We start from the raw sequence: 25,580 nt of genomic DNA on the forward strand, positions 1-25,580 counted from the left end.
GGGAGGGAGGGAAAGCTTCTTGCCTGCTGCATCTGCCGTTTCCCCGCCAACTGAGGCTCAGTAACGGCTGCTCCCATTGACTCACTTTCCTCGTCCAATCCCTGGTCTGCCTTTAAAATTCCTATACCCTATTGGCTCCCTACCTAGCCCCCTCCCCCCCTTCCTTTCTAATTCCTCCCCTTTGTTTTTCTTCCTCACTAGGGCCTCGCTCTCTTGCCGCCCGTTATTTTCACGGGGTGAGACAAGCTCACCCTGCTTTAACTTAAGCACATGGTTATTACAAAAAAATAAATTTTGTACTATCTACTTCTCCCAGAACTATTATGTACCTTCCTTCAGGATCGGTGAATACTTTTTCTCCTGGGTCAAGCAGGATGGTAGTCCTCACAGATGGGTGACATCAGATGGAACCCTGTCACGGAACACTTTTGTCAAAGTTTCTAGAACTTTGACTGGCACACTGAGCATGCCTCTAACCTTGTGGCCCTTCAGTCTCTTTTTTTTTCCGCGCAGCAGTTGCCTTTCCGTTTAGGAGCTCTGTGAGAATTTTCCTCACGGAAAAATCCAAAGTCCATCTTCTCTATTTCACCCTTACCGGGGTCCCTCATTGCGCTCCGTTCCCTCCAATGCTCGGTAAGTGTATTTCCCGCGATTCACGCTCAGCTGAGCGTACTGTATTGCATCGGCCCCTTAATGTGCGCCAGTCTAAACTGCATGCCCCTAGTGCCCCCTCAGCAGGGGGCACCCTGGAGAGGTGACTGTCAGCAGGTTAGGAACATGGACACTCGTTAATTGAGAGGCCCTTTTCCTAATGTGACCGTTGGTTTTATTCTTTAAACTTTTTTTTTTGGGGGGGGGGGGGTTTGGGCACATTTCTAATTGTTTTAGTTCTTCCAACTTAATATTGCCATGATTTTGGGTTCCTACAAATCAGTGGCGTAGCCACGGGTGGGCCTGGGTGGGCAGGTGCCCACCCAACTTAGACCCAGGCCCACCCAACTAGCACCGGAACTGCAAGGCTGTCGCGGGATCCCATCCCCGCGACAGCGAACAAGAGAACCCACGCCTTGCGCGCCATCACGGCACACGTGGGGAAGCGCTGCTGCGGCCGTATGGCCAACCGGCCTTCCTGTTCGGGGGGGGGAGCGGAAGCGCGCGCGCAGCTTCCGCTTCCTCCCCCCAATGCAGGAAGATCAGCTGCCTCTCCTGCTGCCACCCGTTCTGCTATCTTCGGGTCAAACGGCCCGCCGAACTTCCTGTTTGGGGGAGCGGAAGCGCTGCGCACAGCTTCCGCTTTCTCCCCCAAAGCAGGAAGATCAGCTGCCTCTCCTGCTGCCACCGGCCTCCTGCTATCTTCTTCGGGCGTCGGGCCCTATGGCCCGCCGATCTTCCTGCTTGGGGGGGGGGGGAGGGAGGAAGCGGACGTTGTGCGCTGCGCTTCCGCTCCCCCCCCCCCGACAGGAAGGTCGGCGGGCCATACCGCCCGAAGAAGATAGCAGGAGGCCGGTGGCAGCAGGAGAGGCAGCTGATCTTCCTGCTTTGGGGGAGAAAGCGGAAGCTTTGCGCAGCGCTTCCGCTCCCCCAAACAGGAAGTTCGGCTCACCGTTTGACCCGAAGATAGCAGGAGAACGGGTGGCAGCAGGAGAGGCAGCTGATCTTCCTGCATTGGGGGGAGGAAGCGGAAGCTGTGCACGTGCTTGAATGTGTATGTGTGGATGAGAATGGGAGTGTGTGTGGGTGAAAACTGGAGCCTGGGTGTGTATGTGGGTGAGAATGGAAGCTTGAATATGTGGATAAGAATGGGTGCTTGAATGTGTGTATGTGTGGGTGAGAATAGGACCTTAAATGTGTATATGTATGGATGAGAATGGGAGCTTGAATATGTGTGGGTGAGACTGGGAGCATGGGTTTGTGGGTGAGAATGGGAGTCTGGGTTTGTGTGTGTGGGTGAGAATGGGTGCCTGGATGTGCGTCTGTGTGTGCATAAGAATATAAGCCTGGGGAGGGGTGAGAAAGTGAGAACTTGAATGTGAGCTTGTGGGGGAGAGCATATGAGAGTGACAGCTTGAGTGTGTGAGAGGGAGTCTGTGAGAGAAAGCGTGTGTGTGTGTGTGTGTGTGTGTGTGTGGCAGGGAAGAAGACAGTAATAGAAGAAAGACACTGAAAAGGAATTAGGAAATGAGCTATAAGGGAAAAAATGGGAAAAAGAGACCAGGACCAACTGATTAGAAAAATACAAAGATCAGACAACAAAGGTAAAAATATATATCTATATTTTGAGATGTTAGCAATTTAAATATAAGCAACACAACCGCTCTCTCAAAATTTATGGACAGGTAGGAGCCGTGTATAAAATTGTAATAATAAGAAGGCTAAAGTACCACAAATCACCGTGAATTATGTTTGTATCAAGTAAACCTCATACTTAGGCGTAGATGTGAATGCTATGCTGCATAATTTGCCATTATTTATCAGTAAAAAAACAACTAGTAGACCTGCATGCCTACAGCCCACCCATGTTAACCTTGTGCCCACCCAAAAAATCAATTCTGGCTACGCCACTGCTACAAATTAACACCTCCTCAAGGAAAACGTTAATTTTGGGCGGTAAAAATGTGCCCACACTTTTTTTTTTTTTTTTTTGCATCGGGGGAACAGATAATAGCTTCATCAACATGCATTTAGATGTGATGAGCGCTATTACCTACTCGCGTTTTGAACATGCTAATTGCCGTTTTGCAACGGGATGTATGCGCTGCCACCAGCGCACCCTATTGCATCGGCCTGAAGCATAATACGTCAACTCAAGAAAGAATGGGATAAGCACAAGGCATCGCTGAAGGAGTTGTAGGGATTTTAAAGCGGAATAGTTTTGAGGATGGACGGATTAGATAGCCTGTACGGTATTTAGCATCCCATTTCTAGGAGCAAGCTAGAGACTGGAAGGGGAAGCTTTAGTAAAAACCGTGGGATTTGGCGTATTATAGGACTCCTAACAGGGTTTCCAGGCTACTCTGCCCGCATCGCTGAACCCCCAAAAACACGAGTGCGACTGGATCCCGGCTCCCTGAGCTAGTTAAGGCAAACGGCTAGTGGGAGAGGTGGGCATGTACCGGTCAGCGAGCAATGGTGCAACACGGAAAATCCACAAACCATTCCCCAGTCTGCACACCTATTAATCCACTCAAAAGGCGAACCGCCAAACGTCTGACGCTTAGGCCGGTACGCAAACGGCAGACGACGGACACACCTCCACTTCAGACCAATCACGGTGAGCCGGGGCTCGGCCGGAAAGCGCCACTGAATTTGTCGCAAGCATCTGCCGTCAAAGGCCCCGAGAGCAGGGGATTGGCGGTTGTGGTGGCGCGCGATGGCTGCAGATTTCAACCATTCGCGCACGCTGTTTGTGAAGGAGGATGGCAGCCCTATGCGCTTCTATCTACGCCCGTGCGCCGCTAAGCGCCAGCTCCACCCGCTCATCCTGCACGGCGGCGGCGTGATGTGTCGGCTGCAGGAGCCGGGGGCTGTGCTGCTCCGGGAGCCGGGGGAGGCGCCCCCGGCAGGGGCAGCCGGGGAGAGCGAGGCCTCCGGCTCCGCGTACATTTCCGTCCGCTACGTCACCGACTGCGTGGAGCGCAACGAGAAGCTGGACGTGTGCGACTACCAGCTCCGGGGAGCGGCGGGGAACGTGTCCGGCACCTGCTGCGCTCACGAGCTGCCGCGCTTCCTGGGCTCGGGCCGCACCGCCTTCTCCCGGGCCGAGGATGTGGCCATCCTGGTCTACTTGCGGGACCATGCGGCTCCCGAGAGCGGGTACGCCGGCAACGCCATCTGGAAGGAGCTGCAGCGGCTGCAGCTGACCCGTCACTCCTGGCAAGCCATGCGCGACCGCTACCTCAAGCACCTGCGGGGCCGCGAGGACTCGTACCAGCTGGAGGTCCGCACCCTTGTTCCCCTCGTGGTGTTCCCGCACTGCTCCCGCTGCCCGCAGCCGAATGAGAGTGAGGAGGAACCGCATGCCGGAGACTGCACTCTGCAGCCCCATTCGGAAACCCACCGTATTGAAGAAGGGGAGACATCACTGCAAGGTAATACCTGCCCAGCTCCTATCCGGCTCCCGGAGGAGGAGACGGAGACCTGTAGCATCGAGGATCTTCCGGACAAAACTGCAGGTATGAGGACCTGCAAATGCTTTTTCCACTACTAGTACCTGGTTCGAGATCTAAGCACGGATTCAGAGTAACTGTTGAGTCCAAATAATACTTTCACCAGGCCTTTTTGACCCGGGTTGTGGATTCTTAATATCGGGGGACTGGCCTCCTAGGCCCATGGCTTGGAATTGGACTCTCTAACCCTTGGTGGTGTTATACCCCTCCCTGCTATGAGGCTGCAGGAAACAGGACATAGTTTTGGGTGCTCAAAAAATGTAAGTTCACTGTGATTTCTTCAAAATAAAGTCCAATTACTTTGAAAAAAATTTCCAAGTTTACACGTGTTAGAACTGGGCTCTCTTCCTCACTAGACTCCTCATACCTCTCTGTAAAATTGTCCTTGGTACAGGCTCCTGAGATAGGGTTTATCCCCTCATGGGGTGAATTAAGTGTCCCAGTGGGACAAGGTGTAAATGGGATCATCCCCCCCCCCCCCCCCCCCATATACCAGAGATCCACTGGCGTGCTTGTCTTCAAAGACCAGTCTGTGTCCTAAAGGGTGGAATTACCAGAGGTGGGTCTCCAGAGAAGTTTGCATTGCCATTTCTTTGCACTCCAAACTCCTCCTGGGGATCTCTCTTGATGGGAGAACAGGGCTGTTATAACTCTGCTACAGTGTGAGGAAGGGTGGTGAAAAACTTACTCACAAATTTAAGGGAAAAAGACACACACTATTAAAGTCCACAGCTCTCCTCTAAGATGATGATTCACGGTTGCTCCTTCATTGGCAGTGAAAGGGGTACAGCAGTTCTTCTGGTCCCTTGTCTCTGGATATGAGGCATGTCCTTATTCCAAGAAGTATCAGGTCCTCACTTGGGTTTGGTTACAACCCAGAGTTCCAAAACTTCTGAAAATAGTCTCTCTCCCATTTAGAGGCAGATCCTCACAAGCCAGGGGTGCAATAAAGGAAGTTCTCCCAAATGAAAGATCAGGCCAGGATGCCTAAACTTAAACTTGGGAGTGAAGAAAACCAGCTCCTCACTCCTTAATTCCAAGTCAGAATGACCATACACTACTCTCTCCTAAATCCTCCTTGTATACCAGGAGCTCTCCACTCCAGCATTCCCGTGGGGAGATGCTGTTAAGAATGGTATTCCCCTCTACTGACTAACCCAAGGGCTGGGATTGAGGGTCATCTAGTGGAGTCCTAAGACGTCTCTACACAAACTTTGCTGCCAATGTAGCAAGAAGTTTTGCCAACAAGTGTGTTTAACTTGGAAGCCTTTGTGTGGAAATTCCATGCTAGTGATGGCATTAGCAGTTCACCTCTAATGCAGAGAGGTGGGCTGGAAACTTCATGGTGGAGTTACTACCCTTAACAGAAGGCATGGGATTACTACCCTTAACCAATAAGCCTTGATGCTTTTGATGCAACATCACTCTCCACTTTGGGAGCTGGGGAGGGGAGGGAGGAGGAAGAGGAATTGGATTCAGATGACAACCAACATGGGCCCTGACTTTTACAGTCTGGGGCACCGACACAAAGATATAAGGGAAAAAGCACAGGAATGCTTCTACAGCCAAGTCCATAAGCAAAGCACGTCAAGCAGCACTGTTTGAATTTTCAAGGAGTCTCATCACCCAGTAAAAATTGTTAGTAGTAATTTTTTTTTCTGGGTTATCATAAGGCTTGGGGATAACTGCATGGAGCGGCAGTTCCTACCCTTAAGAGAAACATGGGGGTATCCTGTGTGGCAGATACCATAAAAAGCTTGCTGGGTAGACTAGACCATTTGGTCCTCTTGTGCTGTCATGTACTATGTATGGGCAGAAGCTGGAGTTCTGCTGCTGGGACCTGCAGTTGGTATTTTATGTGGAGAAAACATACTTTGTGCATAAAAAGCATGTTTTTTATGCTTAACTTATGATTTATGGGAACAAAAAAACATGTTCTATGCTGAAAACATTTTTTGTCTGAATAACTCATTTTTTATGTGTGGAAAGCATGCTTTTTGTGCACAAAACATGTTTTTACAACACAAAATATGATCTATGCACAAAAATGCTTTCTGTGCAGAATGCAATTTTGCGCACAAATCATACTTTATATGTGGAAAACATTTGTACACATTTTCTATGCATAAATCGTTTTGCTGTACACTAAGGTTAATGTAAATCAGTTATTTACTCTCAGATGATAGGACAAGGGGCACTTCATGAAGTTAGTAAGTAGCTTTTTTAAAACAAATCATAGAAATGTTTTTCACTCAACATGTAGTTAAGCTCTAGAATTTATTGCCAGAGGATGTGGTTACGGTAGTTAGTATAACTAGGTTTAAAAAAAGTTTGGTTGAGTTCCTAGAGAAGTCCATAAACTGCTACTAATCAATAAGGAATAGTAGTTTGGGATTTGTTTAATGTTTGGATACTTGCCAGGTGCTTGTGTCTTGGATTGGGCACTGTTGGACACATGATGTTGGGCTGGCATATTTTATGTTTTTACGTATACCTTTGCACACATCTTATGTTTCTGTATGCCTTTTTTTTTTTTTTAAACTCCCAGTACATTAGCATACTATTTTCTTACTGCATTGGGATTTAAAAAAGAAAATGAGCTTCTGTGTTAAGAAACTGCACTGAATTTCAGGACATAGTTTTAAGATGCAGATTTTGCAGTGGCCTTTATGGTTGGCAGCTAGTTCTCTCTGTGCTTCAGCTTTCCTCTGGGGGGGAGAGGTGGGAAATATATAACAGGAATTTTCCAATTCCTTTGTAAGTATGCATGGATATGTATGCTCTTCTTTTTCCTATCCTCTTTCTGACCCTTTCTGTTGCAGAGAGGATAAATAATCACCACCATCATGCCTGTGAACTTTTCATGGCAGAGTCTGCAGATGTTTGTTATTGGATTAAGAATATAAGAAATTGCCATGCTGGGTCAGACCAAGGGTCCTTCAAGCCCAGCATCCTGTTTCCAACGGAGGCCAAAGCAGGCCACAAGAGCCTGGCAATTACCCAAACACTAAGAAGATCCCATGCTTCCGTGTTTACTAATGAGGATTTTGGGGAGATACCAGTTCCTGAGATGGTTTTCAGGGGTGATGAGTCAGACGAACTGAACAAAATCACTGTGAACCTGGAAGATGTAGTAGGCCAGATTGACAAACTAAAGAATAGCAAATCACCTGGACTGGATGGTATGCATCCTACGGTACTGAAGGAACTAAAAAATGAAATTTCTGATCTATTAGTTAAAATTTGTAACCTATCATTAAAATCATCCATTGAACCTGAAGACTGGAAGGTGGCCAATGTAACCCCGATATTTAAAAGAGGCACCAGGGGCGATCCGGGTAACTATAGACCAGTGAGCCTGACTTCAGTGCCGGGAAAAATAGTGGAAACTATTCTCAAGATCAGAATCATAGAGCATATAGAAAGACATGATTTAATGGAACACAGTCAACATAGATTTACCCAAGGGAAGTCTTGCCTAACAAATCTGCTTCATTTTTTGAAGGGGTTAATAAACATGTGGATAAAGATGAACCAGTGGATGTTGTGTATTTGGATTTTCAGAAGGCGTTTGACAAAGTCCCTCATGAGAGGCTTCTAAGAAAACTAAAAAGTCATGGGATAGGAGGCGATGTCCTTTCGTGAATTATAAACTGGTTAATAGAAAGGAAACAGAGTAGGATTAAATGGTCAATTTTCTCAGTGGAAAAGGGTAAATAGTGGAGTGCCTCAGGCATCTGTACTTGGACCAGTGCTTTTCAGTGTATATATATAAAAATAAATGATCTGGAAAGGAATATGAGTGGGGTTATCAAATTTGCGGATACAAAATTATTCAGAGTAGTTAAATCACAAGCGGATTGTGATACAGGAGGACCTTGCAAGATTGGGCACCCAAATGGCAGAAGAAATTTAATGTGGACAAGTGCAAGGTGTTGCATACAGGGAAAAATAACCCTTGCTGTAGTTACACGATGTTAGGTTCCATATTAGAAACTACCACCCAGGAAAAAGATCTAGGCATCATAGTGGATAATACTTTAGAATCGTCAGCTCAGTGTGCTGCAGCAGTCAAAAAAGCAAACAATGTTAAGAATTATTAGGAAGGGAATGGTTAATAAAACAGAAAATGTCATAATGCCTCTATAATCGCTCCATGGTGAGACTGCACCTTGAATACTGTGTACAATTCTGGTCGCCACATCTCAAAAAAGATATAGTTGCGATGGAGAAGGTACAGAGAAGGGCAACCAAAATGATAAAGGGGATGGAACAGCTCCCCAATGAGGAAAGGCTGAAGAGGTTAGGGCTGTTCAGCTTGGAGAGGAGGCGGCTGATGGGGGATATGATAGAAGTCTTGAACGAGTAGATGTAAATCTGTTATTTACACTTTCAAATAACAGGACTAGAGGGCATTCCATGAAGTACACATTTAAAACTAATCAGAGAATTCTTTTTCACTCAATGCAAAATTAAGCTCAGGAATCTGTTGCCAGAGGATGTGGTTAGTGCAGTTAGTGTAGCTGGATTTAAAAAAGGGTTGGATAAGTTCTTGCAGGAGACGACCATTAAATGCTATTAATCAAGTTGACTTAGAGAATAGCCACTCTTTTACTGGCATCAGTAGCATGGGATCTACTTAGTGTTTGGGTACTTGCCAGGTACTTGTAGCCTGGATTGGCCACTGTTAGAAACAGGTTACTGGGCTAGATGGACCCTTGGTCTGACCCAGTATGGCAATTTCTTATGTTCTTGTGCAGGTTAATTGGTCTAATGGAGATTTCCAGCAGCTGCCACGCCATTCCATTCCTACAGATTTCAAATAGGCTTCAAAATGAAGCTGCTGTGTTACTCCTAGAGTTGACCAGTAAACAGTGCCGATGGTGAAAAGTCTGATTAGGTTATAATTTATGGCATGGTTGGAGACGTGCTTTTTTTTTTTTCCCAGAGGTCCTCTTGACTTGTCCTAAGGCATGTTTTCTTCGGACATTCAGTTGGAGGAATTTTGTGAGAAAAATCATCTCTAGATGTTTAATGAAAAACAAATGTAAAATGGTTCTTATGCAAAAGAAATGATGATTCTAGGGAGAGGGAAATCGAGATGACTAACAGCATGGCCCACTTTGTTTTTAATCTCGTATTTTTTTTTTAATTGCAGCAAAATTGCATATGAGGAAAGCTGCTAAAATGCAGGAGGAAAGCAATCTGAATAGTGATAAAGTTTTGAAGGTTCAAAAGAAAGCAGCAGAAAAGGAGCTGTCAGCAGAGGAAGGAATCATTGGACGCTTTGAGACCACTAATCAAGAAATTGAGGTATAAATCGAAATCTTGTAAATTCATCTAATACTGTTGTAGCAGTGTATGTGGTTTAGCTACTTATAGCTTATAGGCAGGGATAAAAAAATCTTACTAAGAACCCGGACACCGGCCCAAATTTTTCTAAGGGGGCCTGGAGAAAACTTGTCCCCTACCTTTCCCAACTTTTATTTTTTTAATATATTTTTACAGTTTCATTAACTTTTTTTTTCCTAGCGTGTAGCAGGTGGACTCAGGACCAATGGGTACAATGTACTCCTGATAGCAGTTGGAGACGGAGTCAGATTTCAATCTGACGTCAGCCCTAGTACATATACCTCTGCAGAAAGTGCAGCTCTTCAGTATTTTCCGTCTCCATAGCAGTTAGGGACTCTATGCACGCTCGCACAGCGTTAGAGTAATTTTACCAAAGAAAACCAAATCAAGAAGAAATCTTACCTCTACATACGAGCCCCACTCTCCTGCGGTGACACCCTTTGGGTCCCTCCCCCAGTTGAGAATTCCCGAGGTGATTTCCGCGATCCTTCGGAGATAAGCCTTGGTCCGGCGTCCGACTCTTGGCGGGGACCTAGCCCCCGACATCGGGTGAGGCTGAGAGGCAGTGGGTGCAACCTAGAGTGTGGCGGTGAAGGTATTTTCCCTCTCCCCCTGCAGCCGGAGACCGCCCGGAACGAGACCGGGAAGCGCCGAGACAAGGTAAGGTAGAAATCTATTTAAAAGTCTCCGGTCTCCAAAGCTCGAGGAGACGTACAGGTCACCAGCCGGGACCAGTGCCACCGGGTTGATCTGCCCTAGCAGGGCTAGACCCCGGTCAGATCAGAGGGTCCTCCCACGTGGACACCCTCCAAGGTGGTCGCCATATTGTCCGCGTGGTCGCCGTCACCATCTTGCTCTGTTCACTGCCCTATCTGCCGTTCCGATCTGTGCGCACAACGTTGCGCGCCCAAGTACCTTGTGTACAAGCGACGCGCTTACTGTGCCAGGCGCATAACTTCGACCTGTGCGCACAACAGCGCGCACATCTCCCTGAGCGCTCACCCAACCTACACGTACAACTTCACACACCGGAGCGCAGAACTGTATTTTACACGCACAACCCATGGCACCACCGGAAAAGAAACTCGAGGCTCGGGGCCTTTGTGCAGCATGCCACATTAGAGCCGCACAGCATGAGGAGGCCACTGCCCTGTGTATACAGTGCGAAGAGGCCCTAGGGGATCCAACTCATGGCCCTCCCCAGCCGGTACCAGGCTCCATCATCTCGAGCAGTACGCCGGACCTAGCATTGCACAGCGGACCCCCCCCCTCAAACAGGGCTCCCCAGGGACATGGCGCCCCTTAGTCTAGATCCAGCATCTATCAAGGGTCTACCAAGGGTCCATCAAGCCCAGCATCCTGTTTCCAACAGTGGCCAATCCAGGCCATAAGAACCTGGCAAGTACCCCAAAACTAAGTCTCTTCCATGTTACCGTTGCTAGTAACAGCAGTGGCTATTTTCCAAGTCAACCCAATTAATAGCAGGTAATGGACTTCTCCTCCAAGAACTTATCCAATCCTTTTTTAAACACCGCTATACTAACTGCACTAACCACATCCTCTGGCAACAAATTCCAGAGTTTAATTGTGCGTTGAGTAAAAAAGAACTTTCTCCGATTAGTTTTAAATGTGCCCCATGCTAACTTCATGGAGTGCCCCCTAGTCTTTCTAATATCCGAAAGAGTAAATAACCGATTCACATCTACCTGTTCTAGACCTCTCATAATTTTAAACATCTCTATCATATCCCCCCTCAGCCGTATCTTCTCCAAGCTGAAAAGTCCTAACCTCTTTCGTCTTTCCTCATAGGGGAGCTGTTCCATTCCCCTTATCATTTTGGTAGCCCTTCTCTGTACCTTCTCCATTGCAATTATATCTTTTTTGAGATGCGGCGACCAGAATTGTACACAGTATTCAAGTTCTTGGAGGAGAAGTCCATTAATGGCTATTAATCAATTATACTTAGGGAATAGCCAGTGCTGTTAATTGCATCAGTAGCATGGGTTCCCTGTACGTACCCGGATCAGTCCAGACCAGGGGTGGGCAATTAATTTTCCCATGGGGCCGCATGAGAAATTGGGATGGTTTTAGAGGGCCGGACTAATATAATTAACTCAGTTCTCAATAGCCCTACTTATGAAAAGACCTCTGAGAAAACACAACAAATAAGACCGATACAAACGCTTACATGCTAGCAAAATATCTCATCTCGGTAACAGACACAGAACCGACCTAACATACTCCCAGGATCCGTAGTAATGCACATAAACTAATCCACACACAGTTACACCTGTATTATGGAATACAAAACAGGAGCAACCCTATCTATGAAAAGGCAACACCACAAATATTAAATCAGGTCCTAAAAACCAATACACCTCTTATTAGGAAAACAGAATAGCAAGCAGCTATAGATCCCCACACAGAAATAATTGTAAAACTATACTAATAAGCAGAATAAATGTTTCAAAACAGCTATGAACAGAATAACATCCAACAATTAAAAACTCATAAAAACTATTAAACATTCTCCAAACACCAATAAAATATTTCAAAAAAGCAGACATCACACAATTAAAATGGCAGTCAAGAAAAATAAACTTAAAGCCATCTTTACTTACCCCCTCCAGCAGCTCTCCTACTCCCCTTCCCTGCAGGCCGTGGCACACACCAGAAGCAGCAGTAGAAGCTAAGCTCTATACTTATGGTCCTCTTCCTTAGTGCCCATGTCTCTCACACACACACACCATACCAGTCATGCCCCCATGACCAGTTTCTGTGTCTCACACACCAATCATCTCCCAAACAGTCTTTGGCACACACACCAGTCACCTTCCTGAACAGTTTCTCTCATGCCATACACACACACACACACACACACACAGGCTTCCCACTCCCGTGTTCTTCTTACATATATGGGCTTCTCACTCTCATAATCACTTTCTCTGTCTCTCTCTCTCACACACACATACCCACACACTCACTCACCAGTCTCTCACTCCCATGCTCACTCTTCACATGCACAGGCTTCTCATTCCCATAATCACTTTATTTCTCTCTCTCTCACACACACACACACACACACCAGTCACCTGATCTCACTCATGCATACACACTCACACAGGCTTCCCACTCCCAAGTTCTCTTTCAGATATACAGGCTTCTCCCTCCCATGCTGTCTCACACACACCCAGGTTTCTCACTCTCATGCTCACTCTCTTCACATGCAAAGGCTTCTCATTCCCATAATCACTTTCTCTCTGTTACACACACACCAGTCTCTCTCATTTCCATGCTCACTCTCCACGTGCACAGGCTTCTCATTCCCTGAATCACATTCTCTCACATTCACACACACCAGTCTTTTTCTCTCACACACACCGTCACCTTACCAAGCAGTCTCTCTCTCTCATGCATGCACACTCACCCAGGTTTCTCACTCCCACAACACCAGGCTTCTTACGCTCATGCTTTCCCACATACCCAGACTTCTCACTTCCATGCTTTTTCTCTCTCACACACACACACATCAGTCACCTCCCTGACTAATGTCTCACACTCTCACATACACATCAGTCATCTTCCTGAGCAATCACTTTCATTGTCTCTCACATACACACACACATCAGCTCTCTGACCAGTCAATCACACACAGGCTGGCTGGCTGCTTCTCTCTCTTTCTCACTTCCTCTCCCCCCTACCGGAGCACAAATGGGAGCTGCAGCAGCCCCCGAAGGCCAAGAAAGAAGAATCCCATCGGCCGCGGGAGGCTCATGCTGCTGACTCCTTTCTCGATTACTGGCTGCTTCAATTGCTCGGGAGCCGACGCGGCACGGCTCTTTCTCCTTCCCGCGCACCGCTCCGTGTATCACTTCTGTTCCGGGTCACGGGAGGGGGGGTGCAGGCGCGGGAAGAAGAAAAGGCCAGCCGCGGGTACCACAGCTTCTAACACTGCTGCCGTTCCCGCTGGGCTTGAACGTGCTGACAGCCCAGCGGCAACGGCAGCGGGAGAGACCGGGAGCGCGCGCCGCAGACCGGCAAAAAACTCCCACGGACCGGTGGTTGGGGACCCTTGAAAAAGACCACGAAGGCGGAACTGGTAGGTAGGTAGGAAGAAACTCGAGCGAAGACACGCTGTCCGATTGGCCGGTGCTGGGTAAGCCTTGCCCAGCACCGGCCAATCGGACAGCGTGTCTTCGCTCAAGTCACTCCCTCACCCCCCCCCCCCCCCCCCCCCCCCCCCACCGAATGCTGTAAAAAAAACAGTTCATTCTCCGCTCCCTCGCTCCCCCGATTGGCCGGCCAATCGGGGAGCGAGGGAGCGGAGAATGAGGCACGCTGCCTTCCCTTGAGGGAAGGCAGCGTGCCTCATTCTCCGTCTGCTCTCAGCAGTGGGCGGGCCGGTCACAGACCGTAGGCGGGCCGGATTCAGCCCGCAGGCCGCCCCTTGCCCAGGTCTGGTCCAGACTGTGGGTTGAGCCTCCTTTCCAGCAGGTGGAGACAGACTAAAACTGAAAGGATATCCTATATGAGGACAGAGCCTATCCTGTAACCCTTCAGTATTTGTCTGTCTCCAGCAGATGTAGCCAACAAGGTAATTATATAGAGGGAAAATGCTTTTTTAGCTAAACTCTCTGATATCACATAAACATATCACATCACAGAGAGACCACATACATGTAAATTATAATTTATCATTTATTAGAAATCACAAGGTATGTTACCTATCTAGACATTTAAAATCTAAACTCACACATTCATCCATCAATCACACACCAACCAATATAAAAATATCTGTATTGCACAAATGATATTCAATGATCCAAGATTACAATCAATTACCTGCATATATTTTACATCACTATAACAATGTCAGGTGTATAGAATTATTACTACATAAAGGTTATTCACATCATTTTTATTCCCATATTCCTCTGTGTTTAACAAAGGATCTCCTTGTTTCGCCTCCCAATCAGGCTTCCTCAGGGACTCGAATCTCATATAGCAGGTTATATCTCTCAAAACTTCATTTCTTAAGACTTTTATTCTTGTTCCACCACTCTCATAAAATGTCAATCTTCACCACATTTCATTATACCATCGATATAACCCAAAGTCATTTTCAGCTGTGGGCACACCTTCCCAGAACTGCTTTTGACCAGCCTCTTGATAGTGCAAAACATTACAACCAATCACCGCCGCTTGTTCCAGTCTTTAAATCACTCATAGTTCAAATGACTCATCAAAATTAATTCAATAAGGAACCTTGCGTGTTGTGCTTCATTGTATACGTGACCCGACGCAACACATTGCTCTACTTCTGACACAATGTGTTGATAAGCTTATGGACTCCTTGGGGGACAACAATGTCCATAAGCTTCCGGAGGACCGTCCTAAATCCACCCGGTCCTACACGCCTTCCCGTTCTCGCTTCCCGGGGCCAGCGTCGTTTCACTCCGCGCGGGCGGGGTGGTTCTTCGATAGGTTATTCTTCCCGGTCTCAGTCTTGGTCGCAGCCCTTTCGTGGTCGGCGGCCCTTTCGTGAGGGCCAAACCGCATGCTCCACCCCCAAGCCTGCCACACAATGAAGTTCGGCTGACTCGTTCCTCGGTCCCTCCCCTAGGCGGCCGCCTCTCCTTCTTTTTCGAGGAATGGGTCAAGATCATGTCAGATCAGTGGGTTCTCGACATCATCAGAGACGGGTATGCCTTCGAAATTGTCCGCGACCTACCGGATCTCTTTCTCTTTTCCTCATGCGGGCAGTCCAAGAGGGACGCAGTGGAACAGACTCCTGGCTCTGGGCGCGGTGGTTCCGGTCCCAGAGAGGGAGCGTGGCGCCGGCCAGTATTCTATTTACTTCGTCCTTCCCAAGAAGGACGGCCCTTATCGTCAGATCCTGGACCTCAAGAGGGTCAATCGGGCCCTCAAAATTCCTCACTTCCACATGGAAACTCTGCGAGCGGTTATTGCGGCGATCCAGCCCGGAGAGTTCCTTGCTTCTCTCGACCTTGCCGAGGCTTACTTCCATATCCCGATTCACCGCGATTACCAGAAATACCTATGCTTCCATGTTCTCAACCAGGACTTCCAGTTACGGGCACTTCCTTTCGGACTCGCTACCGCGCCTCGCACCTTCACCAAGGTCATGGTGGTGGTTGCGGCGGCTCTTCGCCGAGAGGGAATCCTTGTTCATCCCTATCTGGACGACTGGCTCATCCGGGCCAAGTCGGCGGCCTCGTGTCAACTGGCGGTGGATCGCGTGATGTCCTTCCTGGCTTCTCTCGGGTGGATAGTGAACTTCTCCAAGAGCAATCTCCAGCCCTCCCAGGAGTTGGAGTTCCTGGGAGCCCACTTCGACACCTGAGCAGGCAAGGTCTTCTTACCGCGTGCACGCGCCCTCAAGCTGATCGAGCAAATCCAGAACCTGATTGCGCTACCCTCCCCGACGGCTCGGGACTACCTGCAGGTCCTGGGATCCATGGCTTCCACCATCGACCTTGTGCCCTGGGCCTTTGCTCATATGCGTCCGTTACAGAAAGCTTTGCTGTCCCGTTGGCAGCCGGTGTCGGAACAGTTTCACATAGTCCTTCCGTTTTTGGACTCTACAGTCGACGACTTGCAGTGGTGGCTATCGCTTCCTCATCTCCTCCAGGGGATGCCCCTCCAAGCGCCACAATGGACGATAGTGACCACGGACGCCAGTCTGTCGGGCTGGGGTGCGGTTTGTCTCTCCCAATCCAGGGAACCTGGTCGCCGAGTCACTCATTGGCATATCAATGAGCTGGAGACCCTGGCGGTGTGCCTGGCCCTCCAGGAGTTTCTCCCCCTGCTCCCCGCGGCAAAGCAGTAAGAGTTCTGTCCGACAACTCTACCACAGTGGCTTACATCAATCGTCAAGGGGGCACTCGCAGTCCTCTGGTGGCCCTGGAAGCCAGCCTTCTCTTCTCTTGGGCGGAACGACATCTACAGTGCCTGGAGGCTTCCCACATCGCGGGCAAGGAAAATATTCAAGCCGACTTCCTCAGCCGTCAAGCTCTCGATCCGGGGGAATGGGAGCTCTCAGAGGCGGCCATGGATCTGATAGTGGACAGGTGGGGTCCTCCCCACCTAGATCTCATGGCGACCCTGCGCAATTGCAAGGCCAATCGGTTCTTCAGCCGCTGAAGGGAACACGGATCAGAGGGCGTGGATGCTCTGGCTCTTCCTTGGCCAGCGGACGTCCTGCTGTACGTGTTCCCCCCCCCCCCCCCCCCCCCCCCCCGTGGCCCCTGGTGGGAAAAGTCCTGAGAAGAATCTAACTCCACCGGGGACCCGTGGTTCTAGTATTACCCAAGTGGCCACAGAGGCCGTGGTTCGCAGATCTCGTCAACCTAGTGACGGACGGACCCATCCGCCTCGGTCATCTCCCTAGCCTACTTCGGCAGGGTCCTGTATTTTTCAACCAGGCCGATCGCTTTTGTCTAGCGGCCTGGCTTTTGAACGGCGACGCCTGAGGCGTAAGGGCTATAAGGAGGAGGTCATCTCCACCTTGCTTCGGGTCCGAAAACAGTCGACTTCCCTGGCCTACGTGCATATCTGGAAGGTTTTTGAGGCTGGCTGTGTGGAATCCGGTATCCCAGCGCGTTCCGCCCCAGTCTCGGTGATCTTATCTTTCCTTCAGAAGGGCCTCTCTAAGGGCCTCTCCCTCAGTTCTCTTCAAGTTCAAATTTCTGCGCTCGGCTCTCTCTTAGGTCGGGTGGAAGGTCATTCCCTGGCAGCTCATCCGGACGTGATTCGTTTTCTGAGGGGCGTAAAGCATCTTCGCCCCCCTTCTCGTGCCACTTGTCCGTTGTGGAGTCTCAATCTGGTCCTTCGGGCCCTCTGTGCAGCCCCGTTCGAACCTCTCCGTCGCTCAACGCTAAAAGACCTTATGCTAAAGACTGTCTTTTTGGTCTCCATTTCTTCCGCTCGGCGGATCTCTGAAATCCAAACGTTGTCCTGTCGGGAGCCCTTCTTACGCTTCTCCGATTCCGGGGTCTCTCTTAAGACTGTCCCTTCCTTCTTACCTAAAGTCGTTTCTAGCTTTCATGTCAACCAGTCAGTGGAACTCCCAGCGTTCTCCCCAGAGGAGGTTGCGGGTACGACTGGGGATGATCTCCGGCTGGACGTCAAGCGAGTCCTGCTTCGCTGCCTCCTGGTTACTAACGACTTTCGGGTCTCGGACCATCTCTTCGTTCTCTGGAGCAGTCCCAATCGGGGTAAGCCAGCTTCTAAGACCACTATTGCGCGGTGGTTGAAGGAAGCCATCTCCTCAGCCTATCTTTGCCAAGGTCGACCTGTACCCGAGGGTCTCAAGGCTCATTCTCTGCGCTCTCAAGCCACCTCTTGGGCGGAGAGTCAACTCGTTTCTCCACAAGAAATTTGCAGGGCCGCCACATGGATGTCCTTGCATACTTTTTCTCGACACTACCGTCTGGATGTGCAAGATCCGGTTGTTGGATCTTTTGGGCGGCAAGTACTTCGAGCGGGACTGTCTCAGTCCCACCCAGTTTAGGGAAGCTTTGGTACATCCCACAGTCTGGACTAATCCGGGTACGTACAGGGAAAGGAAAATTAGTTCTTACCTGTTAATTTTCGTTTCTGTAGTACCACGGATCAGGTGCCGTTATCTTTTCCAATACTTTATTGATGCAGAGACGTTCCAGATAATTTATCTGGAACGTCTCTGCATCAATAAAGTATTTGGAAAAGATAACGGCATCTATTCCTTTTGTGTTCACCTGACGGTATCATAGATCGCCTACCTCTTTGTTTTCTTGTACCACGGATCAGTCCAGGCGCCCTTCCCTGTCTGGTTTCTTTCTGTCCTCTCGAAGCTTGTTTTCTTGCAGGTTTTGCAGATTCTAATATTTCAGGTTTTTGTGCAAGAATACTGAGCAATTACACCGGAAGCCTTGGTCGTTCTAAACACCAAGTATATGCAAGAGCGTATAGCTATACCATGTTCATCCTATTGTTTTACAGTTGCTCCTTTGAGCTTTATGGTTACTTGCTTGATCCTATTCTGGGTTTGGTTTTTCTGCTTTGACATTGGTTATACTGAAGGGTTACAGGATAGGCTCTATCCTCATATAGGATATCCTTTCAGTTTTAGTCTGTCTCCACCTGCTGGAAAGGAGGCTGAACCCACAGTCTGGACTGATCCGTGGTACTACAGGAACGAAAATTAACAGGTAAGAACTAATTTTCCTTTCTTCTTAGTGTTTGGGTAATTGCCAGGTTCTTGTGGCCTGGTTTTGGCCTCTGTTGGAAATAGGATGCTGGGCTTGATGGGACCCTTGGTCTGACCCAGCATGGCAATTTCTTATGTTCTACTATGTATGCAAGCTTCATTGACTAGTCTGGTGTTGCTCTAACAATACATTATTTGGTATGAGTGGAGTGCTTTTGAATAGCACTGTGACATCGGTCTGGTATAAGCAGCCATGAAGAGGAGGGTTAGAATTTTCTTAGCAAGCATGTGTAAAACTTTCTAACCTGTCCATTATAAAGTAGTAAGTTGATATGGTGGTCTACTTACAAAAGAAGTTTTATTATTTTTATATCTTTGAATTGAAGAAATGGTGAGGACTTGGAAGTATATTTGTTCTCACACTTGAAGCTACTTTTACTAATGCAAGGATATTGTCTACATGTTAAAGTCATTATATATAGTGAAGGTTTAAAGGTTCAGAGTATGTCACAGTAGTTTATCAACACTTCTCATTCAGCTGAAAGCTTATTATTGGCTTTGTGCCTCATTAAATGCTTTTGGAGAACTGATGGCCCACAAAAATGTACAGTATCATGCCTGTTTCATAATCCATGCATACCTAGTAAATAAACTAGGTTAAAATACTTAACCTTTTCAGTTGGGTACTGTTCATCCAAGAAGCTAAGCTGATGAGAATCTGGAGAATGGATTGCATTGAAACACTACACCAGTCATTTATTTTTTATAAGATGCAGCATTGTGTTCAAATGAACATGAAGCAGATATTTTCTTTGTTTACATGAACAATAAGAGTATTGATCTATGAGATAAATGTTGACTTGACCATTGCTTTGGTTACTTCTATACAGGTAAACGATAAGACCCTTAAAATAGTGGAAGCATTATCTCCTGAGAAGGATAAAGAGCAGACTGAAAGCCCTGAGCCACAAACTGTGAAAGAGACACAGATGAATGTAATGAGTGAGGACTCTGCTGACCCTGATCCCCTCCCTCAAGGAGAAATGACATCGGGACCTCCCAAGACTGAGGAGGAGGAGCTTAAAGGATGCATTCAAAGATTAATGGAGGAGTTTGGCTTTAGTTTGTCAGTTATTACGCAAGCTTTACTGAAAAACAGTGGTGAACTGGAAGCCACAAAGTACTTTCTGAAGAACAAACGACGGGCTGATGGGTACCCTCTCTGGACCTTTCAGGATGACATGCTCTTGGAGGAAAAGGATCCAAAGTTCAGAAGGAAATTAATAAACAAATTTGGAGCTGAAAATGTAGCTAAGCGATATAAATTTCTAAATAGTTAGGTGGCTTGTTAGAATCTGTGTGCAAAACATTCAAGTCTGATGGTATTACATCCTCACGAGTCCTGCAGTTTACAGCAAGTTACAGGGTAATCTAGCAGAGTGCTGACGAAGTGGTAATGTCAGGATACTGAAGCCAGAATAGCAGAAACAGACATTTTAGTATAGAACAAGGTTTCAGTTCATGCAGAGAACTTCATCTATACTAAACTTTTGTTTGTTTTTATTTTTTATTTTATTTTTTTAGGTGTGCCTGATTTCTGCTTTTCTTGTTACCATCTGGTATTACAGTGGAAATAGATGAACTGCTCTGATAGAGCAGCTTGACTGTATTCTAATCATCCACGGCTGAAATGCTGGATGAGTTTGAGGCTGACTATATGCTTGTTTCAGGGTTCTATGAAAAATTGTGAAACAATCCAAGAAACAATGTGCCATGAAACACAGCAGTGTATGCTCTGAGACAGACACTCGCAAACACGCCCTTTTAATTAGGAACTTCGCTAAAAACCTTTCGTATATTTGCAACCCATCAAATCTGTCTTAAGTATTCACCAAATTTTAAAGTGTGCTTTATAGTCTAGTAAAATGTAAATAATTTTGCAGGAATAAAAGATGTATATAAGAAAGCATATATGGCTATATATATTTGTTTAAATAGATTATCAGTGCTGTGTATAGGAACAGTACTGTGCTATGTTCTTGTATTCTTGATGAAAAGACATACCCTAATTCTGTGAAAAGGGCTATTGTGACTTCTAACAGCTTATCTACAACCTTTATTTATTTATTTACTCACTCACTTATATTTTGCCTTTCAATCAATCAAAGTGGATTACAAACAATATACATAATACATGAAGATAAACAATATCAACATCTTTTTCACTTACAATAATACATTGTATATACATTAGCAATAGACAGCATTAATTAAAAGCTTCTAAAAACATGGGTGGTAAGCACCGTTCATAACATAACAGTACTAGATCTAATCTTCAGAATATCCACAATATGTATTTGCAATATATCACTTTACATATCAGTTCTAGTTTAGTGTTTCCCAATCATTTGTGCCTTCAGACTTGGTTAGATGTGTCTCAAAAAATCACCACTGCCTGATGCTCTGATCCAGGTCGGCACCTAGGCTTTGCTCTCAGCAAGAAGAGACACTAGTAGTTGCTCTTAAACATGTGGGAGCTTCTTTCTGAGAGTATGCCTCTTCTTCCTAGCTGTAGCATGAGCCCTGCAGTCTGGTAGTTAATAGCATGCAGGGGATGGAGAGCTGGGACCTGCTTTGTGCAGTGCACACAGCACCACCTCATCTTTCTCCTCTTTAGCTGCCTCCTTTTAATCCTTCTAGCCTCTATCTCTCCTCCTCAGGCTGAGTGAAATAGGAAGAGTATGCTCAGGACACTGAGTGTTGGTTGACAATGGAGGAGCTCTGGCAGCCACATAAAGCAGCCAAGGTTAATTGAACCAGATGCCCTTACCACACTAACTTTTACCTTTGGTCCATTGTGATGAGTTCAGGTATGTCTCTGTCCCCTCCTGCCCTTTGTTTTAAAATTTGGAAGACAGTGGTGGGACTTTTAGTGCTTCTGTAACTCTTTTTTTTTTTTTTTTTTTGCCAAGTCCTCTTTATGTCCACACTGTCTGCTCCATGGAGACTGGTATGCCATACAACATTTTGTAATGTAGGTGTGCTTTGGGCTTGAAAATGTAGAAAACACTGTTCTAGTGCATAGTCAATATATTTTTATTATCATAAAATTAGTATCTTCCTGAAATACTTGTACTGAAATTCACTTGTTCCAAGTTGTGTATTGCACTTGGTGTCTGAAAGGAATCTGTAAAATTTCAATGCTGTGCCATAGTAATTAATTAATAAAGATGATCATCACAGTTTTTCAGATTCAGCTGCTTCTTTTGCTTTATTATTATTATTTGGAACTTGGAGAATGCTGGCTTGCTAGTGCCAGTTCCAATTCTGTTAGTTTTCCATAGAGCATATAGAAAGACATGATTTAATGGAACATAGTCAACATGGATTTACCCAAGGGAAGTCTTGCCTAACAAATCTGCTTCATTTTTTTGAAGGGGTTAATAAACATGTGGATAAAGGTGAACCAGTAGATGTAGTTTATTTGGATTTTCAGAAGGCGTTTGACTAATATATATATATTAATATATATATATATATAAAAAAAAAAAAAATCTGGAAAGGAATATGACGAGTGGGGAAATCAAATTTGCAGATACAAAATTATTCAGAGTAGTTAAATCACAAGCAGACTGTGATGCATTTACAGGAGGACCTTGCAAGACTTGAAGATTGGGCATCCAAATGGCAGATGAAATTTAATGTGGACAAGTGCAAGGTGATGCATATAGGGAAAAATAACCATTGCTGTAGTTACACAATCAGGTCGATACTGTAATGTGCGGTTGAAGATTTCCCGTCTGTAACGTGCTGGGAGCGCACAATTCGGACGCGTAAGGCGATCCAGCCATACAGTCTCCAGTTTCACGCGTCCTTAGCGCTTCTTAAAACAGACGCATAACCCTTTCCGCACGCAGCATGTATATGATATGTAAATGAACGAATTAGCTGTATAATGAAGGAATTAGCTATTCCCCTCCGATACTGTGACGTGCGCTCAGATTATCTCCTTTGTAACCCGCTATTTTGCCGCGGCCTTAACGTGTTAGTTTACCGCTACCCTCTACTTGGTGTTAGTGTGGTGTTCGAAAATTAAAACGGGAATAAAGTGTAAAAAATGGTGTAAAAAAAGTGTAAAAACATTGCTTACCTGCCCTGGCCCCGTCCGGTCTCCGGTGCAGTCCCAGTCCTGTCCCCTCCTCCCGAAGCAAAAAAAAACCGAAAAAGTAGCAAGGCTCGGGCCTGCTACGGTAGTCCCTTCTCCCTTCTCCTCTCCTCCCGATTTCGGCGCTCAAGGCGGCCGGGTGGGCGTGCATTCATCCAGGCAGAGGGAGCCGGCGGCGAAAACGGCCTCCGGCTCCCTCTGCCTGGATGAATGCACGGCCCCCGCCGGCAGTGAATGAATGCCCGTGCGATTTCGGCGCTCAAGGCAGTCACATGCCGTGACGTCGCAACGTCACGGGCATTCATTCACTGCCGGCGGGGGCCGTGCATTCATCCAGGCAGAGGGAGCCGGAGGCCGTTTTCGCCGCCGGCTCCCTCTGCCTGGATGAATGCACGGCCGCCTTGAGCACCAAAATCGGGAGGAGAAGGGACTACCGTAGCAGGCCCGAGCCTTGCTACTTTTTCGGTTTTGTTTTTTTTTTGCTTCGGGAGGAGGGGACAGGACTGGGGCTGAACCGGAGACCGGACGGGGCCAGGGCAGGTAAGCGGGGGCTGGGGGAAAGTTTGCTGAGCATCGGGGAACATCTGGTACCTGTCATTTCAAATGTCATTTGAAATGACATTTGAAATAACAGATACCAGCGCGGCCATGAAGCGTTAGGCCCGCGAACCCAGGATACTGTATTAGGCGCTCTATACAGTAAAATGGGTTGCGCGGGCCTAACGCTTGCCTAAGGCTTCGCAGCCGCGGCATGCATTTGCATGCAATTTGAAGAGAGTATCGAGCGGTAGGTGAAGAGAACTGTGCGTGCGGGGAATGAGGGTGCGCCTGACACTGCTGCACTGTTTCTATCGCGGCCTTAGAGTATCGATCTGAATGTTAGGTTCCATATTAGGAGCTACCACCCAGGAAAAAGATCTAGGCATCATAGCGGATAATACTTTAAAATCGTCGGCTCAGTGTGCTGCAGCAGTCAAAAAAGCAAATAGAATGTTAGGAATTATTAGGAAGGGAATGGTTAATAGAACGGAAAATGTCATAATGCCTCTATATCGCTCCATGGTGAGACCACACCTTGAATACTGTGTACAATTCTGGTCGCCGCATCTCAAAAAAGATATAGTTGCACTGGAGAAGGTTACAGAAAAGAGCAACCAAAATGATAAAGGGGATGGAACAGCTTCCCTATGAGGAAAGGCTGAAGAGGTTAGGGCTGTTCAGCTTGGAGAAGAGACGGCTGAGGGGGGATATGATAGAGGCCTTTAAGATCATGAGAGGTCTTGAACAAGTAGATGTGACTCAGTTATTTTCACTTTCGAATAATAGAAGGACTAGGGGGCATTCCATGAAGTTAGCAAGTAGCACATTTAAGACTAATCGGAGAAAATTCTTTTTCACTCAACGCACAATAAAGCTCTGGAATTTGTTGCCAGAGGATGTGGTTAGTGTAGCTGGGTTCAAAAAAGGTTTGGATAAGTTCTTGGAGGAGAAGTCCATTAATGGCTATTAATCAATTTTACTTAGGGCAGTGATGGCTAACCTATGACACGCCGAGACTTTTTGCTGACACGCGCAGCGTTTTGTGGACTATCGGGAATTTTTTTTTTTTTTATCGGCTGCGCAGAGCCTTTTTTTTTAATCGGCTGTGCCGACCCTTTAAAACTAGTTTTTTATTATCCCCCCAATGCCCCCAGGCGCAGCGACAGGCAGATCAGCAAGGCCAAGAAAAAGATGGCGTTTAAACGCGATGATGCTCCTCCTCCTTCCTGCCTGTGCGTCCCCGGAAGTAAACGTTGCCGGAGCCGCGTGGGCAGGAAGGAGAGGAAGCATCAGCGCGTGCAGAAGTGGAGCAGCGCTTGCGTTTACGGGCAGCCGCGAATCTCAAGTCGCAGTGGCCCGAGAAGAAGAAGAGGCCCGGTAGCAGGGCCACTGCAGAGCCCATCCTGCGGTGACCCGCAAAGAGGAGGCCCAGAGGTGAGAGAGAGGCTGAGGGTCTGTAGAGGGTGTGTGTGTGTATGAGATGAGTTGAGAGATTGTGTGTGAGAGTGAGGACCTGAATGTTTGCAGAGACAGCATGTGAGAGCCTCTGTGTGTGAGAGACAGCATGTGACAGTGAGAGCTTGTGCTTGAGCAAGACAGCATGTGGGAGTGAGAGACTGAGTGTATGAATGATTGTATGAGAGAGCATGTGACAGTGGGAGCCTGTGTGTGTGTGAGAGAGAAATGCATGTGAGAATGAGAACCTGTGTGTTTGAGGGAAGAAGATGGAGAGAAAAGAAACAGAAAAAAAGACAATATAAAAGGAATTGGCAAAAAAAATAAGAAAGGGAAGGTGGGAAAAAATAAGAAAGGGAAGGTGGGAAAAAAAGCCTGTGACCAACCAATTAGAAAACGAAGATCAGACAGCAAGGGTAAAAAACAAAATAAATTACTTTTTAGTGATTGGCACATGTAATCTTTGGGAATGTGCAAGGATATCACTTTCTCTATGCGGATCTCACAATGTACGAGATCAGCATGGAGAAAGTGGAAGCCCACAGGGCCTGCACAGAGGAGGCAGCAGAATGGGCTTCAGTGTCAGTAGCAGCAATCGGCACCTCCCCAATAGCCTCACGGCAGCAGTGACAGTGGCAGCAGAGGAATGAGAGAGGTTCTGAGGTTGCTGGCAAAAGAGAGGGGGGTCTGC

The 25,580-nt window shown here is 47.2% G+C and overlaps 1 protein-coding gene across 1 annotated transcript; it reads left to right on the forward strand.

Moving 5' to 3' along the window:
• Positions 1-3,204: 3,204 nt before the first annotated feature.
• TERF2IP (TERF2 interacting protein) lies at positions 3,205-21,974 on the forward strand. Its single transcript, XM_029599659.1, has 3 exons — positions 3,205-4,172; positions 9,325-9,479; positions 19,620-21,974. The coding sequence occupies exons 1-3, from the start codon at positions 3,371-3,373 to the stop codon at positions 20,067-20,069; spliced, it is 1,407 nt and encodes a 468-aa protein (XP_029455519.1). The 5' UTR covers positions 3,205-3,370; the 3' UTR covers positions 20,070-21,974.
• The last annotated feature ends 3,606 nt before the right edge of the window (positions 21,975-25,580 follow it).

The sequence above is a fragment of the Rhinatrema bivittatum genome, chromosome 4, assembly GCF_901001135.1.
Source record: "Rhinatrema bivittatum chromosome 4, aRhiBiv1.1, whole genome shotgun sequence".
In the NCBI taxonomy this organism is placed as follows: domain Eukaryota; kingdom Metazoa; phylum Chordata; class Amphibia; order Gymnophiona; family Rhinatrematidae; genus Rhinatrema; species Rhinatrema bivittatum.